A 23,757-nucleotide genomic window follows, 5' to 3' on the forward strand; every position below is an offset into this window, starting at 1 on the left:
GCCGAAGGGCCTGCGTCCATGCTGTGTGGCCCTTATGTCTGACTTTATAATCTGAGCTGCATGTAATCATGAAACAACATAAACTCACGCAGGCACAGGGTCACTCACAACCCCCTGGGAGTTATTTCAGAAATATTTATTATGTGGTTCCTCTTGTAAATGCAGGGAAAGTCATGCATTTCCTGCCACCAATTCATGCATTTCCTGCTGTCAGTAGTTGTCGAAATAATGGTCAGATAACTGTGTGTACGAAAATAGACGCAAAACGCTCGAGCGACTCAGCAGGACAGGCAGCATCTCTTCAGACTGAAGAAGGGTCTCAACCCGAAACGTCAACCATTCCTCTCTCCAGAGATGCTGCCTGTCCCGCTGAGTTACTCCAACTTTTTGTGTATATTTTTGGTCTAAACCAGCGTCTGCAGTTCCTTCCTGCACACTTATGTTTATGATATTGAACAGGTACATAGACAGGTAAAGTACAGCACGGAAACAGGCCTTTCGTCCCAACACGACCATGCTGACCAACATGCCCCTTCTACACTAATCTGACGCAAAGGCTGGAGCAATTAGGCTTGTATACACTGGAATTTAGAAGGATGAGGGGGGATCTTATTGAAACATATAAGATAATTAGGGGATTGGACACATTAGAGGCAGGAAACATGTTCCCAATGTTGGGGGAGTCCAGAACAAGGGGCCACAGTTTAAGAATAAGGGGTAGGCCATTTAGAACGGAGATGAGGAAGAACGTTTTCAGTCAGAGAGTGGTGAAGGTGTGGAATTCTCTGCCTCAGAAGGCAGTGGAGGCCAGTTCGTTGGATGCTTTCAAGAGAGAGCTGGATAGAGCTCTTAAGGATAGCGGAGTGAGGGGGTATGGGGAGAAGGCAGGAACGGGGTACTGATTGAGAGTGATCAGCCATGATCGCATTGAATGGCGGTGCTGGCTCGAAGGGCTGAATGGCCTACTCCTGCACCTATTGTCTATTGTCTATTGTCTATCCCGCATGCCCGGGTTTAGCCCATATCCTTCGAAACCTGTCCTCTCCAAGTACCTGTTCAAGTGTCTTTTAAATGCTGTAATGGTCCCTGCCTCAACTTCCTCCTCTGGCAGCTCGTTCCATACAACCACCATCTTCTGTGTGAATACGCACCACGCTGGGGAAAAAGGTTCTGACTGTCTATCCTATCTACGCCTCTCATAATTTTATGTACGTCTATCAGTCCTTCCCTCAGCCTCCGATGCACCAATTTAAAAATAAAATGCCTCATTTGAACTTGGCCCCCTTATCTTAAACCTATGTCTTCGAGTCATGTAGTCATTGTCATACAGTGTGGAAACAGGTCCTTCAGCCCAACTCTCTCATGCTGACCAGCATGCCCCAACTGCACTGAACCGACCTGCCTGCACTTGGCCCATTTCCCTTCAAACCATTCCTATCCATGTATTCGTCCAAACATTTTTTAAACGCTGTGAAATATCCTGCCTTAACTACCTCCTCCGGCAGCACTAATCAAGAATCTCAATCTCAGCCTTAAAAATATCCATTGACTTGGACTCCATAGTTGTCTGTGGCAAAGAACTCCACACATTCACCACCCTCTGATTAAAGAAATTCTTCCTCATCTCCTTGCTACGGTTAAATCCTTTTAATCTGAGAACGTCCATTCACCCTATCTATTCCTCTCGTGATCTTGTGCACCTCTAAGATCATCCTCAAATTTAATTTAGTTTAGTTTAGAGATACATCGCGGAAACAGGCCCTTCGGCCCAATGAGTCCGCGCAGACCAGCGATTACCCTGCACACTAACGCTAGCCTACGCTCCAAGAACAATTTACAATTTTACCAAGCCAATTGGCCTACAAACCTGTATGTGTTTGGAGTGTGGGAGGAAACCGGAGCACCGGGAGAAAACCCACGCAGGTCACGGGGAGAACGTACAAACTCTGTACGGACAGCACCCGTAGTCGGGATGGAACCCGGGTCTCTGGCTCTGCAAGCGCAGTAAGGCAGCAAATCCACCGCAGGCCCCCGTACCGGCCCATATGCATGCCAACAAAGAAAAGACTATATATGAATGCAATCATGGCAGCCAGAGTGAAGGGATAAGTGGTGCAGCACAGTGGTAGATATGTGATGCGATTGTCTCTGTGCTTGTCCTGCAGGGAGAAGGAAGAGGCGTATCAGTTGCACCAGGAGGCCTGGGAGCGGCATCAGATCCGCCTGGAGCTGCGCGGCCGCAACCAGACGGCCCAGGAGTGCAGGCCGGAGGAGAGCTTCTTCACCCGGCTGGACTCCAGCCTGAAGAAGAACACGGCTTTCGTCAAGAAGCTGCGCACCATCACGGAGCAGCAGAGGGACGGCCTGTCCAGTGACTTCAACGTGCTCAACCTGAGCAAGTACATCGCCGAGGCCATCACCTCGGTGGTAGAGGCCAAGCTGAAGCTTTCCGACGTCAACTGTGCCGTGCACCTGTGCTGCCTCTTCCACCTGCGCTACGTCGACTTCTCGCCGCTCCTCCTGCAGGGCTGGCGCAAGCACTTTGAGGCCAGGAGGGAGGAGAAGATGCCCAACATCAGCAAGCTGAGGACCGACATGCGCTTCATCGCCGAGCTGACCATCTGCGGCATCTTCACCGACAAGGAGGGTCTGTCGCTCATCTACGAGCAGCTGAAGAACATCATCTACGTCGACCGCGATACCCACTCGCACGTCTCGGTCATCATCAGCTTCTGCCGCCACTGCGGTGACGATGTGGCCAGCCTCGTGACCAGGAAGATGAAGCTGGCCTCCGACAAGTACAGCCTCAGCTTCCCCCCCGGACAGATCATCAGTCTGGAGAAGCAGCAGCCCTTCATGAATCTGCTGAGAGAGTACTTCACCTCGCTCACAAAGCACCTGAAGAAAGACCACCGCGAACTGCAGAACCTGGAGCGGCAGAACAGGTCAGCCATCTTTTTCTCTTTCGTTTTTTTTTAAGGGAATTAGTTTATTTTAGAGATGCAGCGTGGGAACGGGTTGTTTGGCCCACCGAGTCCACGCCGACCAGCCATCCCTGCACACGGGCCCTACCCCACACCGAGTCCACGCCGACCAGCCATCCCTGCACACGGACGCTACCCCACACCGAGTCCACGCCGACCAGCCATCCCTGCACACGGACCCTACCCCACACCGAGTCCACCCCGACCAGCCATCCCTGCACACGGACCCTACCCCACACCGAGTCCACGCCGACCAGCCATCCCTGCACACAGACCCTACCCCACACCGAGTCCACGCCGACCAGCCATCCCTGCACACAGACGCTACCCCACACCCACTCGCATTGAATACGTTTTATTGGCCAAGTATGTACACGTACAAGGAATGTGCCTTGGTGCTCCGCTCACAAGTAACAACGCGGACATACAGTAAACAATTAAGAATAAAGCATAAAACATTAAAACACTAAGAATAAAACATTATGGTTTAAACATGTGAATGAAATAAAATACCAGGTCATAAGTGACAGGAGTAGAATTACAGTATCATCACAGTAGTGTCGTCTGCAAACCCATGGATGGAGCTGCAGCAGAATTTGGCTGCTTTAGTTTGTTATTCTTAATGTCACGTGTGCCTAGGTACAGAGGAGAGCTTTGTTGTTGCGTGCTGTCCGATCAGCGAAAAGACGATATGTGATTACGATCAATAGTATAATGTACAGATAAAGAGTATAATGCATAGAGCAAGATAAAGTCCAATTAAAGATAGAAGGTCTCCAATGGGGTAGCTGGGAGGCCAGGACCGCTCTCTACTGGGTGAGAGGACGGTTCAGTTGTCTGCACAGTATATACAGAGAGGGCGGCAAGGTAGCGCAGTGGGTAGTGTTGCAGCCTCACAGCGCCAGAGACCCGGGTTCCATCCTGACTACGGGTGCTGTCTGTACGGAGTTAGTACGTTCTCCTCGTGACCTGGGTGGGTTTTCTCCGGGTGCTCTGGTTTCCTCCCACACTCCAAAGACATGCAGGTTTGTAGATTAATTGGCTTTGGTAAAATTGTAAATTGGTGAGCAGGGCAGTGTGATCACTGGTCAGCATGGACTCGGTGGGCCGAAGGGCCTGTTCCCATGCTGTATCTCGAAAGTGAACTAAACTAAAGTTGCAAATTGTGAAACTAGAGGAAGAAATGTAGGTGGAAGTGGAGGGGAGAAATAGATGCAAGTGCAGATGGGCCACAAGAGAGAAGGTGGTGGGTGGGGGGGGGGGAAGAGGAGAGGGGAAGTATATTTGGACAGTATCGCCAACTGAAATTAGGCTGCGGTTCCAGTGTTGCCCAATGGTTTGCAATTCTCTTGCTTCACTTTGCAAGTGGATTAATAATTGCTAGCAACAAATTGATGCATCAATAAAATATGCATGCACAAAATTGATTCTGCATTGGTCTCAAAATTTATAATTAACATTTTGCGCTTAAAAAAATAAATAATGTTTGCTGTATTTAATTAACGTGTCAACGGAATGGCTCTCCGTTTTACAAGCTCTCCCGCTCTCTGCCTTTTCTCCCAGGCGCATTTTGCATTCAAAAGGAGAGCTGAGTGAAGATCGGCACAAGCAGTACGAGGAATTTGCCACCTCCTACCAGAAGCTGTTGGCAAACACGCAGAGCCTGGCTGATCTACTGGATGAAAACATGCCTGAACTTCCCCAAGATAAATCAGCGCAGGAAGGTGAGTGACGTGAGAGAGACGCAGAGCAGGAACGGGCCCTTTGGCCCTCTGAGTCCGTGCCGACCAGCAACCTCACACTAGGGACAATTTGCAATGTACCAAAGCCAATTCACCTACAGTACAAACCCACACATCTTTGGAGTGCGGGAGGAAACTGGAGCACCCGGAGGAAACCCACGCAGGTCATGGGGAGAACGTAAAACTCCGCACAGACAGCACCCGTAGTCAGGATGGAACCCGGGTCTCTGGCTCTGCCCACTGTGCAGCCCAGCCGCCTGATGTAGTGAATAATGTGTAAGAAAATAACTGCAGATGCTGGTACAAATCGACGGTATTTATTCACAAAATGCTGGAGTAACTCAGCAGGTCAGGCAGTATCGCCGGAGAGAAGGAATGGGTGACGTTTCGGGTCGAGACCCTTCTTCAGACTGAAGAAGGGTCTTGTCCCGAAACGTCGCCCATTCCTTCTCTCCCGAGATGCTGCCTGACCTGCTGAGTTACTCCAGCATTTTGTGAGTGAATAATGTGTGATCTCTTGTATTTGTTCATATTAAGATCACAGCTTTGGATGGTTTAGTTTAGTTTATTGTCACAGGTACAGTGAAGAGCTTTTTGTTACGTGCTGTACAGTCAGTGAAAAGACTACATGATTACAATCAAGCCATTTAGTGCAAAATAAAGTCCAGTAAAGATAGTTCAAAGGTCTCCAATGGGGTAGGTGGGTGGTCAGGACTAATCTCTAGTTAGAGATAGGACGTCATTGGAAGGAAGGTTGGTTTGTGTGACAGTCTGGGCTATGCCCACAACTCTGCAATTTCATGTGGTCTTGGATGGAACGGTTCTCGAACCAGGCTGTGGTGCTAATGATGATGTGTTAGTCCACACCGTGGTGAAAATTTCCCCATTGTACCATAAATCAGAGCCGTCATAAACATTCTTCCGTTTTTTATTGTTCCAATATAAAAAGATTTAGTGAACTATCTGAGATCTTCAGCTTGGGCGGCACTCTGGTGCAGCTGGTAGAGCCGTTACCTCACAGTGTCTGAGACCCAATGGGCTTCCATCCTGACCTCTGGTGCTGTGGTTGTGGAGTTTGCATGTTCTCCATGTGATTGTACAACTGTAGGGTGCTCCAGTTTCCTTTCACATCCCATAGATGTGTGGGTTTGTTGGTTAATTGGCCGCTGAAAATGACCCCGAGTGGGGTAACACAGAACTAATGTGAAGGGGTGATCGCTGGTCGGCGTGGACTTGGTGGGCCGAAGGGCCTGTTTCCGTGTTGTATCTCTAAACTAAAGTAAGACTAAAACTAACTCTACTGACGAACTCGAGCTGCTGAGCCCAGCATTTGATTCCGATAGCTGCAGTGCAATTTGTGATTGCAAACTGGTGAAATTGTAAACTACATTTTACAAACTTTCCACTAGGTGTCACTGAAAGACTGGCTGGAGCAAATCACAAAGTGCCGGAGTAACTCAGTGGGTCAGGCAGCATCTGTGGAGGGAATGGACAGGTGACGTCTCGGGTCGGGACCCCTCTTCAGACTGCCGTAGTAGGGGGGAAGAAAGCTGGAAAAAGAGAGGTGGGGGTGGGACAAAGCTTGGCAAGTGATAGGTGGATACAGGTGGGGGGGGGGTGATGGGCAGATGGGTGGAGTCAGTGACAAAGGCTGGAGGTGCAAAGGGGACAAGGGTGGAGAAAAGTGGAGGGGTGAAATGTAAAGCCGGAGGGAGGGATACTGGTGGGATGGGATGGGGGAAGGGGTGGCATAGCGGGAGTAATGGGTGCACATGGGCAGTGGTGGGTGTGAGGTAACACCATCAATGGAAGTCAATAGTTTCACTTAAGCCAAAAACGATTACAATGTTGGAGTAACCAGTGGCTCAGGCAGCATTGCTGGGGATCATGAATAGATACATACAAACATAGACAATAGGTGCAGGAGTAGGCCATTCGCCCTTCGAGCCAGCACTGCCATTCAATGTGATCATGGCTGATCAGCCATATTCAGTATCCCGCTCCTGCCTCTCCCCATACCCCCTGACTCCGCTAGCCCTAAGAGCCGTATCTAACTCTCTTTTGAATGCATCCAGTGAATCGGCCTCCACTGCCATCTGAGGCAGAGAATTCCTCAAATTCACAACTCTCTGGGTGAAAAGGTAATGCCTCATCTCAGTTCTAAATGGCCTACCCCTTATTCTTAAACTGTGGCCCCTGGTTCTGGACTCCCCCAACATCGGGAACATGTTTCCTGCATCTGTCCAATCCCTTAATAATTTTCAATAAGATCCCCTCTCATCCATCTAAATTGCAGTGAATACAAGCCCAGTGGCTCCATTCTTTCATCATATGACAGTCCCGCCATCCCAGGAATTAACCTGGTGAACCTACGCTGCACTCCCTCAATAGCAAAAATGTGTGGCATTTTGGGTTGGGACCCTTCTTCTGACTGACTCTCTCTGTACACTTGCTAATTGGGGATATGTTTAGGTATGGCAATACCGTACCGGACTGCCGGTAAGAAAAGAATTTCACTGTGCGTTTGCACACGTGACATTAAAATGACTGTTGATGCACTGAACCATTACAGTGTTGGAGCTCAACTATTTATGTTCTTACTTGACAGAACACGGCGCTGGTATAGACATCTTCACTCCCGGGAAGCCTGGAGAGTACGACCTCGACGGAGGAATTTGGGAGGACGAAGACGCACGCAATTTCTACGAAAACCTCATTGACCTGAAAGCTTTTGTGCCTGCCATATTATTCAAGGACAATGACAAGAACGCGCAGAATAAAGATGGCAACAAAGAAGATTCAAAAGGTAAGCCAGTATTTGGTGCTTGACAAGGATCCCTGTATATATTTGTGTCATTTATGGGGCGCAGCAGTAGAGTTGCTGTTCGACAGCACCAGAGACCCGGGTTCCATCCTGACCTCGGGTGCTGCCTGCATGGAGTTTGCACGTTCTTCCTGTGACTGCGTGGGTTTTCTCTGGGTGCTCCGGTTTCCTCCCACACTCCAAAGACGTACAAGTTTGTAGATTAATTGGCTTTGGTAAAATTGTCCCGAGTGTGTGGGATAGTGTTAATAATGTATGGGGTCAGTGCAGACTCGGTGGGCCGAAGGGCCTGTTGCCACGCTGTGACTTTACACTAGAAGCTCCTTTAGACTTTAGTTTAGATACAAGATACAAGATACAAGATAGCTTTATTTGTCATCCAATATTGGACGAAATTCAGTCACCCACAGTCCAACAATAAAAGCATTAAATAAGCATTAAAATTACACAACCCCAAAAAACCCCCAAAACACAGTCCAACAATAAAAGCATTAAATAGGCATTCAAATTACACAACCCCAAAAACCCCCAAAACACAGCCCAACAATAACAGCATTAAATATGCATTCAAATTACACAACCCCAAAACCCCCAAAAACACAGTCCAACAATAAAAGCATTAAATAGGCATTCAAATTACCCAACCCCAAAAACACACAAAAAAAGAAACATCCATCAAAGAAACATCCATCACAGTGAGTCTCCTCCAGTCCTCTCCTCACTGTGATGGAAGGCCACAATGTCTTTCCCTTCTCCCGCTGTCCTCGCCCGCAGCCAGGTTGTTGTTGTTGCAGGCCGCGCCGGACGGTCCACAGCGGGCCAAGCCCAAGGCGCATCGCGTCGCAGCCGCTCCCGCAGCCTCCGAAGACGGCCGGCTCCGCTGATGATAAGTCCGATCCGGGGCGGGCGAACACGCTGCTGCTGCCGCTGTTGTTGCACGTCGTGGCGGTCGTGGCTCCCGACATTGAAGCCCCCGCCAAGCAGAGAAATATCCCGCGGCCATCTTAGGCCGCGCCGGACGGTGAATGTCCGCGCCCCATGCCCCGCGACCCCGGGGCGGGCGAACACGCTGCCGCTGCCGGAGCTCCCGATGTCGGCATCCACGCGGCCAGAGCCTAAGGCGAGTCGTAGCCGCTCCCGCAGCCTCCGAGGACGGCCGGCTCCGGTGATGGTAAGTCCGATCCGCGGGCTCTGCGAACCAGAGCCCTGGAGGCCGCCAGCTCCAGGAGTTGGGCCGATGGTAGGCCGCAGCAGGAACGGAGACACGGCCCAGAAAACAAAGGTCGGGTCTCCGTTCGGAAGGGACATCTATTTACAATGTTACAGTTCCCCCCCTCCCCCCCACATACACACATAGTACACAAACACAAAAACACCACATCACAACTACAATTAAGACAAAAAAAACAACAAAAACACAAAGACAAATGGACCGCAGGTGAGCCGCAGCTGCTAGGGCAGCGCCGCCATTTTAATGTCTCTTCATCCATTTGAAGAGGAAAAAAATGTCTTTGGGTGGGATGTCAGACATGTAGAAGATAATTGATATTTTTTATTTTAACAGTATCGACTTAACTGCATTTGCATTAAAATTTCTACTAATATCATAAAAGTTAATTAAAAGTGTTGAAAGGAGTTATATCCAGTCATCCAGAAAATCTACAGTTTGCACCACCATTATTACTATGGATGGTTTTAATAATGTTTCTTTTAATTATTTAAGTTAACCATTTTCAGTTTTAATGGTATGCTTCCTCGTGTTTGAATGTCGGAGGATTTAAACTTTGACAGTTTTGATAGCCGATTCGCTTAACTAGTCATCAAAGCAGTTATAGAAAATAGAACAGTGTAGTAGGAAAAAAACTGCAGATGCTGGTTAAAATCGAAGGTAGTCACAAAATGCTGGAGCAACTCCGCGGGTCAGGCAGCATCTTGGGACAGAAGGAACGGGTGACGTTTTGGGTCGAGACCCTTCTGAAGAAGTCAGACCCTTCCGATAATTGTCCGTAGAATCATCAAGTTTAGTTCAGTTTTAGTCCTGGTTTAGCGTAGAGATACAGCATAGAAACAGGCCCTTCGGCCCACCGAGTCCACACTGACTATTGATCGCCCGTTCACATTAGTTCTCTGTTATCCCACTTTCCCATCCACTCCCTTCACACCAGGGACGATTTACAGAGGGGCAATCAACCTACAAACCCGCACGTCCTTAGTATGTATGAGGAAACCGGAGGAAACCCACGTGGTCACGGGGAGAATGTGCAAGTCCTACACAGACAGCGCCCGGGATCAGGGTTGAGCCCGGATGTCTGGCGCTGTAAGGCAGTGGCTCTACCGCTGCAATGCCCAACATTTCAATATTTGAAGACGAGTCAAATTAATTTGCACACTGTACATTGTCTTACTGAGAACTGGGAGTAAGATCTCTTGTGAAAGAATTTTATAGGAATAAATAGATGAAAAGCAAAATACACCAACCTTAATGTGTTTTCGCTAGCACCAATAGCAATATCAATACCAATAGCTAGTGTATAGGTAAATGACGTGTGTCGAGTACATTTAGCTTGGCTTCAACACCACTAGTGTTGCCAACCATCCCGTATTAGCCGGGACATCCCGAATTTTGGGCTAAATTAGTTTGTCCCGTACGGGACCGCTCTTGTCCCGTATTAGTAGGGTTGCCAACTTCCTCACTCCCAAATACGGGACAATGGGTGACATCACCGTCCCGCGCCCCACGTGACCTCACCCAGCCAGCGGCCACGTGCTCCCGCTCCACCAATGGCGGCAGCCCGGGCCGGGAGCACGTGGCCGCTGGCTGGGTGAGGTCACGTGGGGCGCGGGATGGTGACGTCACCCGTTGTCCCGTATTTGGGAGTGAGGAAGTTGGCAACCCTAAACACCAGCTGGTTAACCTGCATGCACACTGGAGAGGTGAATGGAGGAGAAAAGTAGCTTGCTGGTGTGCCACATGTTGTCTGTTGTCAGGCAATGCGAAAGGGAAGCAGTTAATTATTAAGTTGCAATAGCCTTTGAGAATAACTAAGTACAGCTTTGACTATATATAGAACACAGAACAGTGCAGCACAGGAAGGTAAACACAAAATGATGGAGTAACTCAGCGGGTCAGGCAGCATCCCGGGAGAGAAGGAATGGGTGACGTTCGGGTCGAAACGTCACCCATTTCATCTCTCCAGAGATGCTGCATGACCCGCTGAGTTACTCCAGCATTTTGTGTCTACCTTCGATTTTAACCAGCATCTGCAGTTTTTTTTCCTACAGCACAGGAACAGGCCCTTCGGCCCACAATGAACATGATGCCAAGTTAAACTAATCTCCTGTGCCTGCACGTGATCCATATCCCTCCATTCCCTGCATATCCATGCGCCTATCTTAAACCCTCTTAAATGCAACTATCGTATCTGCCTCCGCCACCACCCTTTTATAAATCCCCCGGTTATTGATGTGCAAACCTCTTGACACAGATTCTAAGGAGGCGAAAGATTTGAAGGATGCGAAAGACTCCAAAGAGTTGGCCGCCACAGAGGAGCTGGAGCTGGAACTGGAGACCTTGGATATTAATGATGACATAATCGGAGAAGAAGAAGTAGCAGATGAAACAGAGGATCCTAACCAAAAGCTTCTGGATGAACACGGTAACATTATGTTTTAATGTGTACAGCCTGCTATTACACCCTTGCATGCTTTGTCTTTGGCATTTGATGGTTCCCTTGTCTGCAGGATGAAGGGCCCTTTGTTGGCAAAGAAAGCTTGGAAGAAAGTCCCCATGCTTGCTTCGGGTGTAATTTTACGCTTCATAATTGTTTTTTTGGGGGTGGGGGCAGCCTTTATGTTTTATTCATTTTGTTGGATGGAGAGCTTCCAATAAGTTTCACACCAGACCGTCCTTTAAAGGACAAGCAGACAGAATAAGATACTGTAATGTTCCAAATGGTAAGTTCATGCTCACATGGAAGATGGAGCAACAAAATAGAATATTTGCATGTTGTCTGGCTTGACCAAGTTTATAAGTGATAGGAGAAGAATTAGGCTATTCGGCCCATCAAGTCTGCACCACCATGGCTGATCTATCTCTCCCTCCTAACCCCATGCCCTGCCTTCTCCCCATAACCCCTGACACCCGCACTAACCAAGAATCTATCTCTGCTTTAAAAATATCCACTGACTTGGCCTCCTTCTGTGGCAAAGAATTCCACTGATTCACCACCCTCTCACTGAAAGGATTCCCTCCCATCTCCTTCCTAAAGGAACGTCCTTTAATTCTGAGGCTATGACCTCTAGTTCTAGACTCTCCCACCAGTGGAAACATCCTCTCCACATCCACTCTATACAAGCCTTTTACTATACGGTATGTTTCAATGAGGTCCCCCCTCATTCTTCTAAACTCCAGCGAGTACAGGCCCAGTGCCGACAAACACTCATCATGTAAACCACTCATCCCTGGGATGTGGTAAAGGATGAATGTTTAAGTGAGAGGGACAACATTTAACGGGAACCCGAAGGGCAACATTTTCACACGTGCTGGGTGTATGGAACAAACTGCCACAGGAGGTAATTGAGGAAGTTACTATAAGGGACCTGACCCAAAACATCACCTATCCATGTTCTCCAGAGATGCTGCCTGACCCGCTGAGTTACTCCAGCACTCTGTAAAACGTCACCTGTCCATGTTCTCCAGAGATGCTGCCTGACCCGCTGAGTCACTCCAGCACTTTGAGTCCTTCTGTGCATTAACCAGCATCTGCAGTTCCTTGTTTGTACATTCAATTTTTCTACTGTCTATGTAACCATATAAGCCCGTGTCTGAAAATGTAGTTTATTATTATTAGTCCACTCGTCTTAGCCAAGTGGCCTAACAACTTTAGATGCTCTGGTGAACTTCTGTGGCCAAACCTTCACTATCTGGGTTTGAACACTTACCCTAAGTAAAGGGTACTTGTAATGAGGCACTCTGCTAACCAATTAGTGGTGGAAGTGGCTGGGCGATATCTGGCTGGATGCAGGTGCGTTGACTGGGCTTGTCGGTCTGGTTCTAAAGAATGCGGGAACACCCATAGCCACTCCTTGAAACTGCAGCTGCAGCTTGTTGTAGTGCAGCTGCTCAATGCAGTTCAATGTCTCAGGGCATTTCATTGGGAAGACTAGGAAGCACAATTTAACATCAGGCCCGTGTAGGAAATGTTCATTGAAAGAAACCGATCGAGGAAGGAAAGAGAGGTAGAGTGGAGGGGTGAGGGGGCGGGGCAGGGGAGGGGGGTGGACAGCAAATGATTGAGAATGATCAGCCATGATGGTGCTGGCTTGAAGGGCCGAATGGCCTCCTCCTGCACCTATTGTAAAAAAAAAATTAAAAATGCTGTGCAGTGGTCCAGAGATGGAGAGAGTATTAGTGCGGCTGATCGAGGCAAAGATGACTTGCAGAGTTCAGGAATGCAGGGGGTTAGAGTGAGGGCAATCGTAAGGGAGTGACGGGAATTCGAAAGCATGTTTGATAATCCTACAATCTCAGGTCCCACCCGAAACCTCACCTCTCAAAGACCTCCAGAGATGCTGCCTGACCCGCTGAGTTACTCCAGCACTCTGTGAAATGTCACCTATCCATGTTCTCCACAGATGCTGCCTGACCTGGTGAGTTACTCCAGCACTTTGTGTCATCCTTTGTAAACCAGCATCTGCAGTTCCATGTTTCTACAAAGTTATTGGGAGATAATCATAGTCATACAGCGTGGAAACAGGTCTTTTGGCCCAACTTGCAGCTTGTTCCTTACACCTACCACTCTTTGTGTAAACAAAAAAGTTATCTCTCAGGTTCCTATTGAATCTTTCCCCCCCCCCCACCTTAAACCCGGTGTTCTCAATTCCACAACTCTAGGCAAGAGACTCTGTGTTTACCCAATCTATTCCTCTCATGATTTTGTATAAGACCACTCCTCGTCCTCCTGTGCTTCAAGGAATAAAGTCCTAGCCTGCCTAACCTCTCCCTGCAGCTCAGGCCCCCCGTGTCATGGCAACTTCCTGGTAATTTTTTTCTGTACCTTTTCCAGCTTAACGACGCCTTTCCCACAACATGGTGACCAAAATGTCCCAAATCAGCATTTGTTGTAGAGAGATCCCTCACGGGATGGGCCTTTCCACCCATCGTATCCGCACCCACCCGATTTGACACTAATCACCTATTAATCCCATTGCTAAATCTCCCCACGTTCTCTTAAGTGAGTGGGAGAACCAATCCCCAAAAATTCCATCACTCTCCTACACACCAGTGGTAATTTATTGTGGTCAAATAACCTATCGACCTGCACATATCGGGGATGTGGGAGGAAACCGGAGCACCCGGACAAAAGTCATGGTCACAGATTCCATAAAGCCACGGAGATCCGGATCAAACCCGGATCTCTGGCGCTGTGAGGTAGTGACCTACCAGGTGTGGCGCAGAGGTGGAGCAGTTGCCTTACTACGCCAGAGACCCGGGTTCAATCCCAACTACGGGCGCCGTCTGTACGGAGTTTGTACCTTCTCCCCGTGACCTGCGTGGGTTTTCTCCGGGTGCTCCGCACTCCGAAGACGTGCAGGTTTGTAGGTTCATTGGCTTCTGTAAATTGTCCCGAGTGTGTAGGGTAGACGTAGTGTACGGGGGGACCGCTGGTCAGCACGGACTCGGTGGGCCGAAGGGCCTGTTTCCACAGATTCTTGATTAGTACGGGTGTCAAGGGTTATGGGGAGAAGGGATTGGGATGGAAAGATAGATCGGCTATGCTTGAATGCCAGAGTAGACCTGATGGGCCGAATGGTCTAATTCTGCTCTTAGAACTTGAGAACTTATCTGACTGTCAAAAGTGTAAATGCCTTTACCTTCTGACTGAATGTTGGTGATTGCATTGCAGAGCAAGAAGAAGAGGAAACCAGCACAGGGTCCCACCTGAAGCTCATCGTCGATGCCTTCCTGCAGCAGCTCCCAAACTGTGTCAACCGTGACCTGATAGACAAGGTCAGTCCCGGCATGTGAACCTGCTGCCCTCTATGTCAATGCGTCTTCCAACGAATTTCCAGCGAAGAATTTCACGGTGCCTTGTCACATGTGACAATAACGTATTCCATTCCATTCACTCGTTCTTTATAGTTCAATGGTTCTATATTCCCTAAATAGGATAGCTGTTACCAGGCAATGATAACCAGCTAGAGAGCAGTCCTGATCTCCCATTTACCTCATTGCCGACCCTCGGACTATCTATAATTGGGCTTTGACTTGTAAATGGCTAGATTGTGATCATGTGTTGTCTTTCTGCTGACTGGATAGCTTCTCACTGTACCTCGACACACGTGACAATACACTATACTGTGACTAGCTGTAACTAAATGTATCCTTTGTCCTCCAATTGAAAAGCTCTTGAATCAACAATAACTTCTAATTCTTTCACCTAGGCTGCAATGGATTTCTGCATGAACATGAACACGAAGGCAAATCGGAGGAAGCTGGTCCGGGCACTGTTCACTGTACCCAGGCAGAGGTTGGTGGAATAATGTGGTCACACTCTTTCTCAACCTGGCATGTTGGCACTGCAGAGAGGAACACATCTCAAACCAGTGTGGGCAGCACTGAGATGGCAGCTTGGCCGCTCCTTCCACCACTAACGGCTCACACACACAGGGGGAATTGGTCAGCAATTCTAATTATTAACAACATCGTATGGCGTGGAAACAGGCCCTTTGGCCCATGCCGACCAAGATGTCCCACCCATTTGCCCAACTGCAGATGCTGGTTTACACCGAAGATACACACAAAATGCTGGAGTAACTCAGCGGGACAGGCAGCATCTCTCGAGAGTTGTTGCCTGTCCCCGCTGAGTCACTCCAGCATTTTGTGTATACCCATTTGCCCATGCTTTTCTGCTTTCTACAGCACAACTGGACTATCTGGTGCAGGTTCCGCTCGCGTGGGTACCGGTTGCAAAAGGGTTATTTAGATGTTTATGTGGGCAAGTTCGGTGAGATGATCCATGTCCAAGTTGTCGAGCTGTGACTTGAAGAGTGACACAGTTGGTGCACACCTGGTGGTGTCGGGAAGGATGTTCCACTCTGGGACAGTCCACGGATACAGTGACTGTAGGCGGATATGTTTGTTTGCTCTAATTCTAGTATAAATGAAGTGACCTGAGGACTGCCTTGTGAATTTCTGGGTATTGGATTGAATGAAGTGAGATATGTTACTGGGGCTGATGCCATGAGTCTCTTTGTAGACAGTACATAAGTGGGCTTTAGTGCGTCTTGACTCCAACGACTCCCAGCCAAAGCGATTTAACATATCGAAGACGCCTGACTCCATAAGTGGACAGGAAAGACTTGGGAGGGGGGGGGGATATGGGCCAATGGAACAAGAATAAATGGGACATCTTTGTTGGCATTTATAAGTTGGGCCACAGGGCCTGTTTTCGTGCTGTATGACAGTTCTGATTTGAGTTTATTTTCAAAAGAAATCATAAAAATGGACAACTTTGTGTTTTATAATTTTATCACTGGCGGTTATAATGTGTCTAAAGTCAATTGATTTAACTGAAATCAGTGGTATTAGGTTACAGGAGCACAAGGCCCCATCTTTTGCTCTGAAATCTCTACGCTATCCAGTTCATTTTATGCACTCCTATTTTTAAAAAAAATTCTATATGGAATTTAATATCACGTACAAACAATGAGAGCTCTACTTATAATAAAATATCGGGGTATTCAAAACAGACACAAAGTGTTGGAGTAATTCAGAGGATCAGGCAGCATCTCTGGAGAAAAGAGAATTAGCGACGTTTTGGGTCGAACCCTTCTTCAGACTCGACCGGGATCGTTTAGTTTGGAGATACATCGTGGAAACAGGCCTTTCGGCTCACTGAGTCCGTGCCGACCAGCGATCACCCCTTACACGAGCACTAGAGATTGTTTACAGAAGTCAATCAGCCTACAAACATGCACGTCTTCGGAGTGTGGGAGGAAAGCAGAGCTCCCGGGAGAAACCCAGGAAACCCAGCTTGCACGTTCTCCCTGCGATCGCGTGGGTTTCCTCCGGGTGCTCCGCTTTCCTCCCACACTCCAAAGACGTGCAGGTTTGTAGGTTAATGTTTGTACGGCTCGGAAGACTGAAGGGCGTGTTTCTGCGCTGTATCTATAAAGCCTAAAGGTGACGTTTTGGGTCAGGGCCCTTCTGACAATGAGGAAAAGTCCCAACCTGAAAAGTAACTTGTCCATGTTCTCCAGAGATGCTGCCTGACCCGCTGAGCTACTCCAGCGCCTTGTGTCTTTTCTTTTTGTAACTGCAGCATCTGCATTTCCTTGTGCCTACATTTCCAAAAATCACTTACAAATCTGAGCCATGGTGACTGACGGATGGATTCTCACTCACCATCGAGGTGACCAGGCTTGAATCTCAGCCAAAACATCTCCCATTAACCTCTACAGAAGTATAATGTTTAAGTTCCTGGACAAATTTGATCTATGATCCTGAAACAAAGGTTTAATTCACATCTGGGCATCTGGGAAAGTACATTTAATTAAATAAATTTGGAAAGAAAAGTAGCACTGGTGGTGAGAGTAACTTTTCCAGATTATCGTTCACTGACTACGTGTGCTGTCTGTACAGAGTTTGCACATTCTCTCTGTAACTTTGTGGGGTTTTCTCACGGTGCTCTGGTTTCCTCCCATATCCCAAAGACATGTGGGTTTGGAGGTTAATTAGCCCTCTGTAAATTGCTCCTGGTGTATAGGGGAATGGATGGGTAAGTGGGATAACATCGAACTAGTCAACAGGTGATCGCTGGTCGGCATGGACTTGGTGGGCCGAAGGAAGGCACAGAATGCTGGAGTAACTCAGCGGGTCGGGCAGCATCTCTGGAGAGAAGGAATGGGTGACGTTTCGGGTCGAGACCCTTCTTCAGACTGATGTCAGGGGAGAGGGCGGGACAAAGATAGGATGTAGTCCTAGACAGGAAGACTAGTGGGTGAACTGGGAAGGGGAGGGAGGGGGATAGAGAGGGAAAGCAGGGACTAGCTGAAGTTAGGGAAGTCAATGTTGATACCGCTGGGGTGTGAGCGGCCCAAGCGAAATATGAGGTGCTGTTCCTCCAATTTGCGCTGGGCCTCACTCTGGCAATGGAGGAGGCCCAGGACAGAAAGGTCAGATTGGGAATGGGAGGGGGAGTTGAAGTGCTGAGCCACCGGGAGATCAGGGTGGCTAAGACGGACTGAGCGGAGGTGTTCAGCAAAACGATCGCCGAGCCTGCGCTTGGTATCGCCGATGTAGAGAAGTTGACACCTGGAACAGAGGAAACAGTAGATGAGGTTGGAGGATGTGCAGGTGAACCTCTGCCTCACCTGGAAAGACTGTTTGGGTGCTTGGATGGAGTCAAGTGGGGAGGTAAAGGGACAGGTGTTGGGCCTGTTTCCATGCTGCATCTCTAATCAAAAATAATCTGCTTTTGATACGAAGTTGGAATTGTTTATTTGGTTGCACGAGTTCTTCAGGATGTAGTTTACCATTCCAGTGGTGCCAGAGTGACTGAACACTGCCAAAGTTGTGTTCAGGACCATCAACGTCTGCTCATTAGCAGAAGCACGTTTTATGACCACAGAAGGAATAAAGCCTTTTTACAGAAAATTGCAAATCCATCTGTGGAACTCAGTTATGTTTTACAAAATAACAATAATGTTCATTATTATATATTATGTACACAATTTTATTTTAACCTGAGTGAGTTGCCTGACACCAGACACCATGAACGGCGGATTTTGGTTTCCACAAAAAGACACAAAGTGTTGGAGTAATTCAGGCAGCATCTGTGGAGAACACAGGCACATGACGTTTTGGGTCAGGACCCTTCTTCAGACTGATTGTACTTGATTCTCTCCTCCACCCTCCCCAACTACAATCAGTCTCAAGAAGGGTCCCAACCCGAAACATCACCTATCCATGTTCTCCAAAGATGCTGCCTGACCCGCTGAGTTACTCCAGCACTCTGTGTCTTTTCTCTTCCATCTGCCAACGCAATCAAAGACTGGACCACCCCGGTCATGACTCTAGCTTATGGAAGGACCCTCTGCTCACTCCCTATCGTACTTGAGTTTAACGTGATTGTATTTATGTATTGTGTTATCTGATCTGATTGCATAGAACGCAATACAAAGGTTTTCATTGTACCTCAGTACGCGTGACAATAATAACCCTAAACTAAACTAAACTACGCTGAATAAATTGTGCTGCCCACAATTTGGCGCATCAAGCAGACATTTTGTATGCTGTTCATAAGCTGTTTGGGGCCAGTTGTTTGTCTCCCGACTGACACTGCTGCAGTGGCTGACATAGGTGAATCACACCATTGTCCATTGTGAGTTTGTAAAAGCTGTGCCATTGACAGAACAGTTATAAGTTGATCCAAGGCCAGTTCTGTAGGATTGTTAACCCACTTTCTCATCCACTCCCTACACACTCGGGGCCATTTACAGAGGGCCAATTAACCTACGAACCTTGATTGTAATCATTTGTATTGTCTTTCCGCTGGCTGGTTAGCGCGCAACAAAAGCTTTTCACTTTACCTCGGTACACGTGACAATAAACTAGACTGAACTGAACTGAAACCTGAAGACTGATACAAAAGGATTAAGCGGGTCAGGCAGCATCTCTGGAGAACATGCACAGGGGACGATTTGGGTTGAGACTCAAACCGAAACGTCACCTATTCCTTTTCTCCAGAGATGCTGCCTGACCCGCTGAGTTACTCCAGCGTGTTGTGTCTGTCGTCAGTTTGGACCAGCATCTGCAGTTCCACCCAACACAACCTAAAAAACACATGCCTTTGGGATGTGTGAGGAAACCGGAATAACCACACGATTACAGGGAGAACATGCAAACTCAATACAGCCCGCACCCATAGTCAGGACAAAACCTGGGTCTCTGGCACTGTGAGGCAGCAGGTCTACCAGCTGTGCCACTGTGCTGCCCTTCTTAAGGTTTACAGATAGGTGTAGGAAAAACAACTGCAGATGCTGGTTTAAATCGAAGGTAGGCACAAAATGCTGGAGTAACTCAGCGGGTCAGGCAGCATCTCGGGAGAGAAGGAATGGGTGACGATTCGGGTGTTCTTTTTTCTTGTGTTCTTGTGGGTCGAGACCCTTCTTCAGACTGATGGCACTGTGATTTGCAGGCTGATGAAGAGAAATAGGAACTCCTTGGCTTGAAATCAAAGCAAGATTTTAAATAACAATGTGTCTATAAAAGAATAATTTTGTCTACACTTAGTGGCAGGTGTTGAGGCAATGTTTCACCCAGCTGTCATGCTGCTCACTGCTGGAGCACAAAGAGTTTCATTTCATGAACTTGTGTGGTGGGACTGGTGTGGATGGGGGTATAGTGGGCAGGTTGGGTCGAAGAGCCTCTTCGTCAGACTGACCTGAGCTACTCCTGCACTTTGTGTCTTTATTTCATAGTTTTATTTCCTGCAGCTCCTTGTGTTGTAACGCTTACAACGTAGGCAGCCTTTGTATTGAGGGAGGGACTAGGTGAGCTGGTTTAAATCTGCCTGAAGGTAGACACAAAATGCTGGAGTAACTCAGTGGGTCAGGCAGCATCTCGGGAGAGAAGGAATGGGCGACGTTTCGGGTCTCGACCCGAAACGTCGCCCATTCCTTCTCTCCCGAGATGCTGCCTGACCCGCTGAGTTACTCCAGCATTTTGTGTCTACCTTTGATTTTAACCAGCATCTGAAGTTTTTTTCTTACACATTAAATCTGCCTGACACGACAATGCAAACTTGTTATTCTTCCAGAGGTTCCATAAGTAAAATCTAATTCCTCCTCCTTAATTGCTTTGGAAACGGATGTTTTGAATGCATGGTAGATCAGCCTGCGGTTAAAGCACGAGATGCTTCATGCGCATTGATTATTCACCACTTGTCCCCCTGCAGGTTGGATCTGCTTCCGTTTTACGCCCGTCTAGTTGGCACTCTTCATCCGTGTATGGGTGACGTGGCAGACGATCTCTGTACCATGTTAAAAGGCGACTTCAGATTCCACGTACGTCTACATTTTGTTCTTCACATTGATTACTATTTCAAATAATCTTAAGAAACCACTTCAGAATCAGTATTTCTCTCGAAGGTGGAAACAAAATGCTGGAGTAACTCAGCGGGTCAAGCAGTATCTCTGGAGTTAAAGAAATAGGTGAGGTTTTGGTTTGAGACCCTTCTTCAGACTGTCTCTGGAGAAAAGGAAGAAGGGTCTTGACCAGTAGCGTCACCTATTCCTTTTCTTCGGGTAGCTGCCTGACCCGCTGAATTACTCCATTTTGTGCCTATCTTCGGTGTTAAACCTGCATCTGCAGTTCCTTCCTACACAATGGATTAGGGGGTGTAATCTACCAGGAGAGATTGGACAGACTTGCATTGTTTTCTCTGGAACGGCAGAGGGTGAGGGGAGACCTGACCATTGAGTGACATAGATAGGGTAGACAGTCAGAATCTTTATCCCCAGGGTGGAAATATCAAAGACTAGAGAACATAGCTTTAAGGTGAGAGCTGCAAAGTTTAAGGGAGACAATAGACAATAGGTGCAGGAGTAGGCCATTCGGCCCTTCGAGCCAGCACCGCCATTCAATGTGATCATGGCTGATCATTCTCAATCAGTACCCCGTTCCTGCCTTCTCCCCATACCCCCTGACTCCGCTATCCTTAAGAGCTCTATCTAGCTCTCTCTTGAATGCATTCAGAGAATTGGCTTCCACTGCCTTCTGAGGCAGAGAATTCCACAGATTCACAACTCTCTGACTGAAAAAGTTTTTCCTCATCTCCGTTCTAACTGGCCTACCCCTTATTCTTAAACTGTGGCCCCTTGTTCTGGACTCCCCCAACATTGGGAACATGTTTCCTGCCTCTAACGTGTCCAAACCCTTAATAATCTTATACGTTTCAATAAGATCCCCTCTCATCCTTCTAAATTCCAGTGTATACAAGCCTAGTCGCTCCAGTCTTTCAACATATGACAGTCCCGCCATTCCGGGAATTAACCTAGTAAACCTACGCTGCACGCCCTCAATAGCAAGAATATCCTTCCTCAAATTTGGAGACCAAAACTGCACACAGTACTCCAGGTGCGGTCTCACTAGGGCCCTGTACAACTGCACACAGTACTCCAGGTGCGGTCTCACTAGGAGATTTTGTGGGGGCAAATATTTTTACCCAGAGGGCGGTGGGTGTCTGGAACACACGGTCAGGGGTGGTGGTGGTGGAAGCAGATACAAGAGTGGCATTTAAGAGACATGTGGATATGCGGGGAATGGAGGGATATGGCTATGCAGGCAGAGGAGAGTAGTTTATCTTGGCATCATGTTGGCCACGGACATTGTGGGCCGAAGGACCTGTTCCTGTGCTGTACCTTTATATAGAAACAAAGAACTGGAGTAACTCAGCGGAAAGACAGCATCTCTGGAGAACATGGATAGGTGACGATTCGGGCCTGAAGTTGAGGCTCAAAATGAAACGTCACCAATCCATGTTCTCCACAGATGCTGCCTGACCCGCTGAGTTACTCCAGCACTCTGAAATGTCACCTATCCATGTTCTCCACAGATGCTGCCTGACCCGCTGAGTTACTCCAGCGCTCTGTGTACTTTTATATGTTGTGTGCGCCTAAAAACAACATAAACATTAATATGTAGGAATGAACTGCAGATATTGGTTTATAGTGAAGATGGACACAAAATACTGAGTTACTCTACAGGTCGGGCAGCATCTCTGGAGAAATGGAATTGGTCATGTTTTGGGTCGTAGGATCTGATAAAGGGTCCCGACCTGAAATGTCACCCATTCCTTCTCTACATATACATTAATATAATCGATTAACTGACTTGATTGATATTCATTCGTTTGGATTTTATTTGCTTATATTCAGGTCAGGAAGAAGGATCAGATCAATATTGAAACTAAGAACAAGACTGTGAGGTTCATTGGGGAACTGGCAAAGTTTAAAATGTTCTCAAAGAATGATACGCTTCATTGCTTAAAGGTCAGTCTGCAATATCTTGTATCCATGCATGTTGGCATTACACCTGTAAGTGTTCCATGAATGGACTGGGCGACATCTACAACTCTGCAAGACTGCAAGAAATTGCAGAGGGTTGTCGATGTAGCCCAGCTCATCACACACACCACACTCCCCACCATTGACTCCATCTACACTTTTGTAAGCAGAAACATTTTGTAACATTCTTTCTTACATACAGATGCTCTTGGCTGACTTTTCTCACCATCACATTGAAATGGCCTGCACCCTCTTGGAAACAGCTGGTCGCTTTCTGTTCCGATCACCTGAATCCCATTTGAGGACAAGCGTTCTTTTGGTAAGATATGTACATCCAAAGTATACAATTGTTTTGTAAAACGGAGATGCAAAGAACTGCAGATGCCGGTTTGTAAAACAGGACACAAAGTGCTGGAGCAGCTTAGCAGGCTGCACAGTGGTGCAGCAGTGGCGATGCTGATCGCTAGTGGGCCCAATGACTTGTTTCCACACTGTATCTTTAAAGCCCAAAGGCCAAGCAGTGTTTCTGAAGAAATGGATAGGTGACGTTTCGTCTGAGCCTTCTCCAGACTGATTGGAGCAAGAGGGAGAAAGCTGGAAGAGAGGTCGGGGCAGGACAAAGATACTCCACCCATCTGCCATTCAAACCCCCTGCCTCACCTGTATCCACCTATCACTCATCTTGTCTCACCCCACCTCTCTTTTCCAGCTTCCTGCTCCATCACCCTGAAGTAAGGTCTTGACCCATAAGGTCACCTATCCATGTCCTGCAGAGATGCTGCCTGACCTGCTGAGTTACTCCAGCACTCTGTGAAACGTCACCTATCCATGTTCCCCACAGATGCTGCCTGACCCGCTGAGTTACTCCAGCACTCTGTGAAACGTCACCTATCCATGTTCTCCAGAGATGCTGCCTGACTCGCTGAGTTACTCCAGCACTCTGTGTCTACTATTTTTGCGTTTGCCTTTGCTTTGCACGCTATGAATGGCATGGTTTGTGCTTGGCCAGATCCAGAAGCGAGCTGCCTTTCTACTATAAATGTGGCACAGGTGTGCAGGGAATGGTTCCACATTGACAGCTATTGTGTGCTACCTAGATTCTGACCTGCATCATTATCATATCATATCATATATCATA

The 23,757-nt window shown here is 47.8% G+C and overlaps 1 protein-coding gene across 4 annotated transcripts in view; it reads left to right on the forward strand.

Moving 5' to 3' along the window:
- Positions 1-23,757, forward strand: part of upf2 (UPF2 regulator of nonsense mediated mRNA decay) — a 73,077-nt gene that overhangs the window by 10,177 nt on the left and 39,143 nt on the right. For all 4 annotated transcript variants that reach the window (XM_078419472.1, XM_078419469.1, XM_078419470.1 and 1 more), the window contains exons 5-13: positions 2,166-2,945; positions 4,548-4,708; positions 7,335-7,532; positions 11,036-11,206; positions 14,456-14,559; positions 14,994-15,079; positions 20,510-20,618; positions 22,491-22,604; positions 22,822-22,938. In XM_078419472.1, the coding sequence (XP_078275598.1) occupies positions 2,166-2,945; positions 4,548-4,708; positions 7,335-7,532; positions 11,036-11,206; positions 14,456-14,559; positions 14,994-15,079; positions 20,510-20,618; positions 22,491-22,604; positions 22,822-22,938 (1,840 nt within the window). The remainder of the gene's footprint in view (positions 1-2,165; positions 2,946-4,547; positions 4,709-7,334; positions 7,533-11,035; positions 11,207-14,455; positions 14,560-14,993; positions 15,080-20,509; positions 20,619-22,490; positions 22,605-22,821; positions 22,939-23,757) is intronic.

The sequence above is a fragment of the Rhinoraja longicauda genome, chromosome 23, assembly GCF_053455715.1.
Source record: "Rhinoraja longicauda isolate Sanriku21f chromosome 23, sRhiLon1.1, whole genome shotgun sequence".
Lineage (NCBI taxonomy): Eukaryota > Metazoa > Chordata > Chondrichthyes > Rajiformes > Arhynchobatidae > Rhinoraja > Rhinoraja longicauda.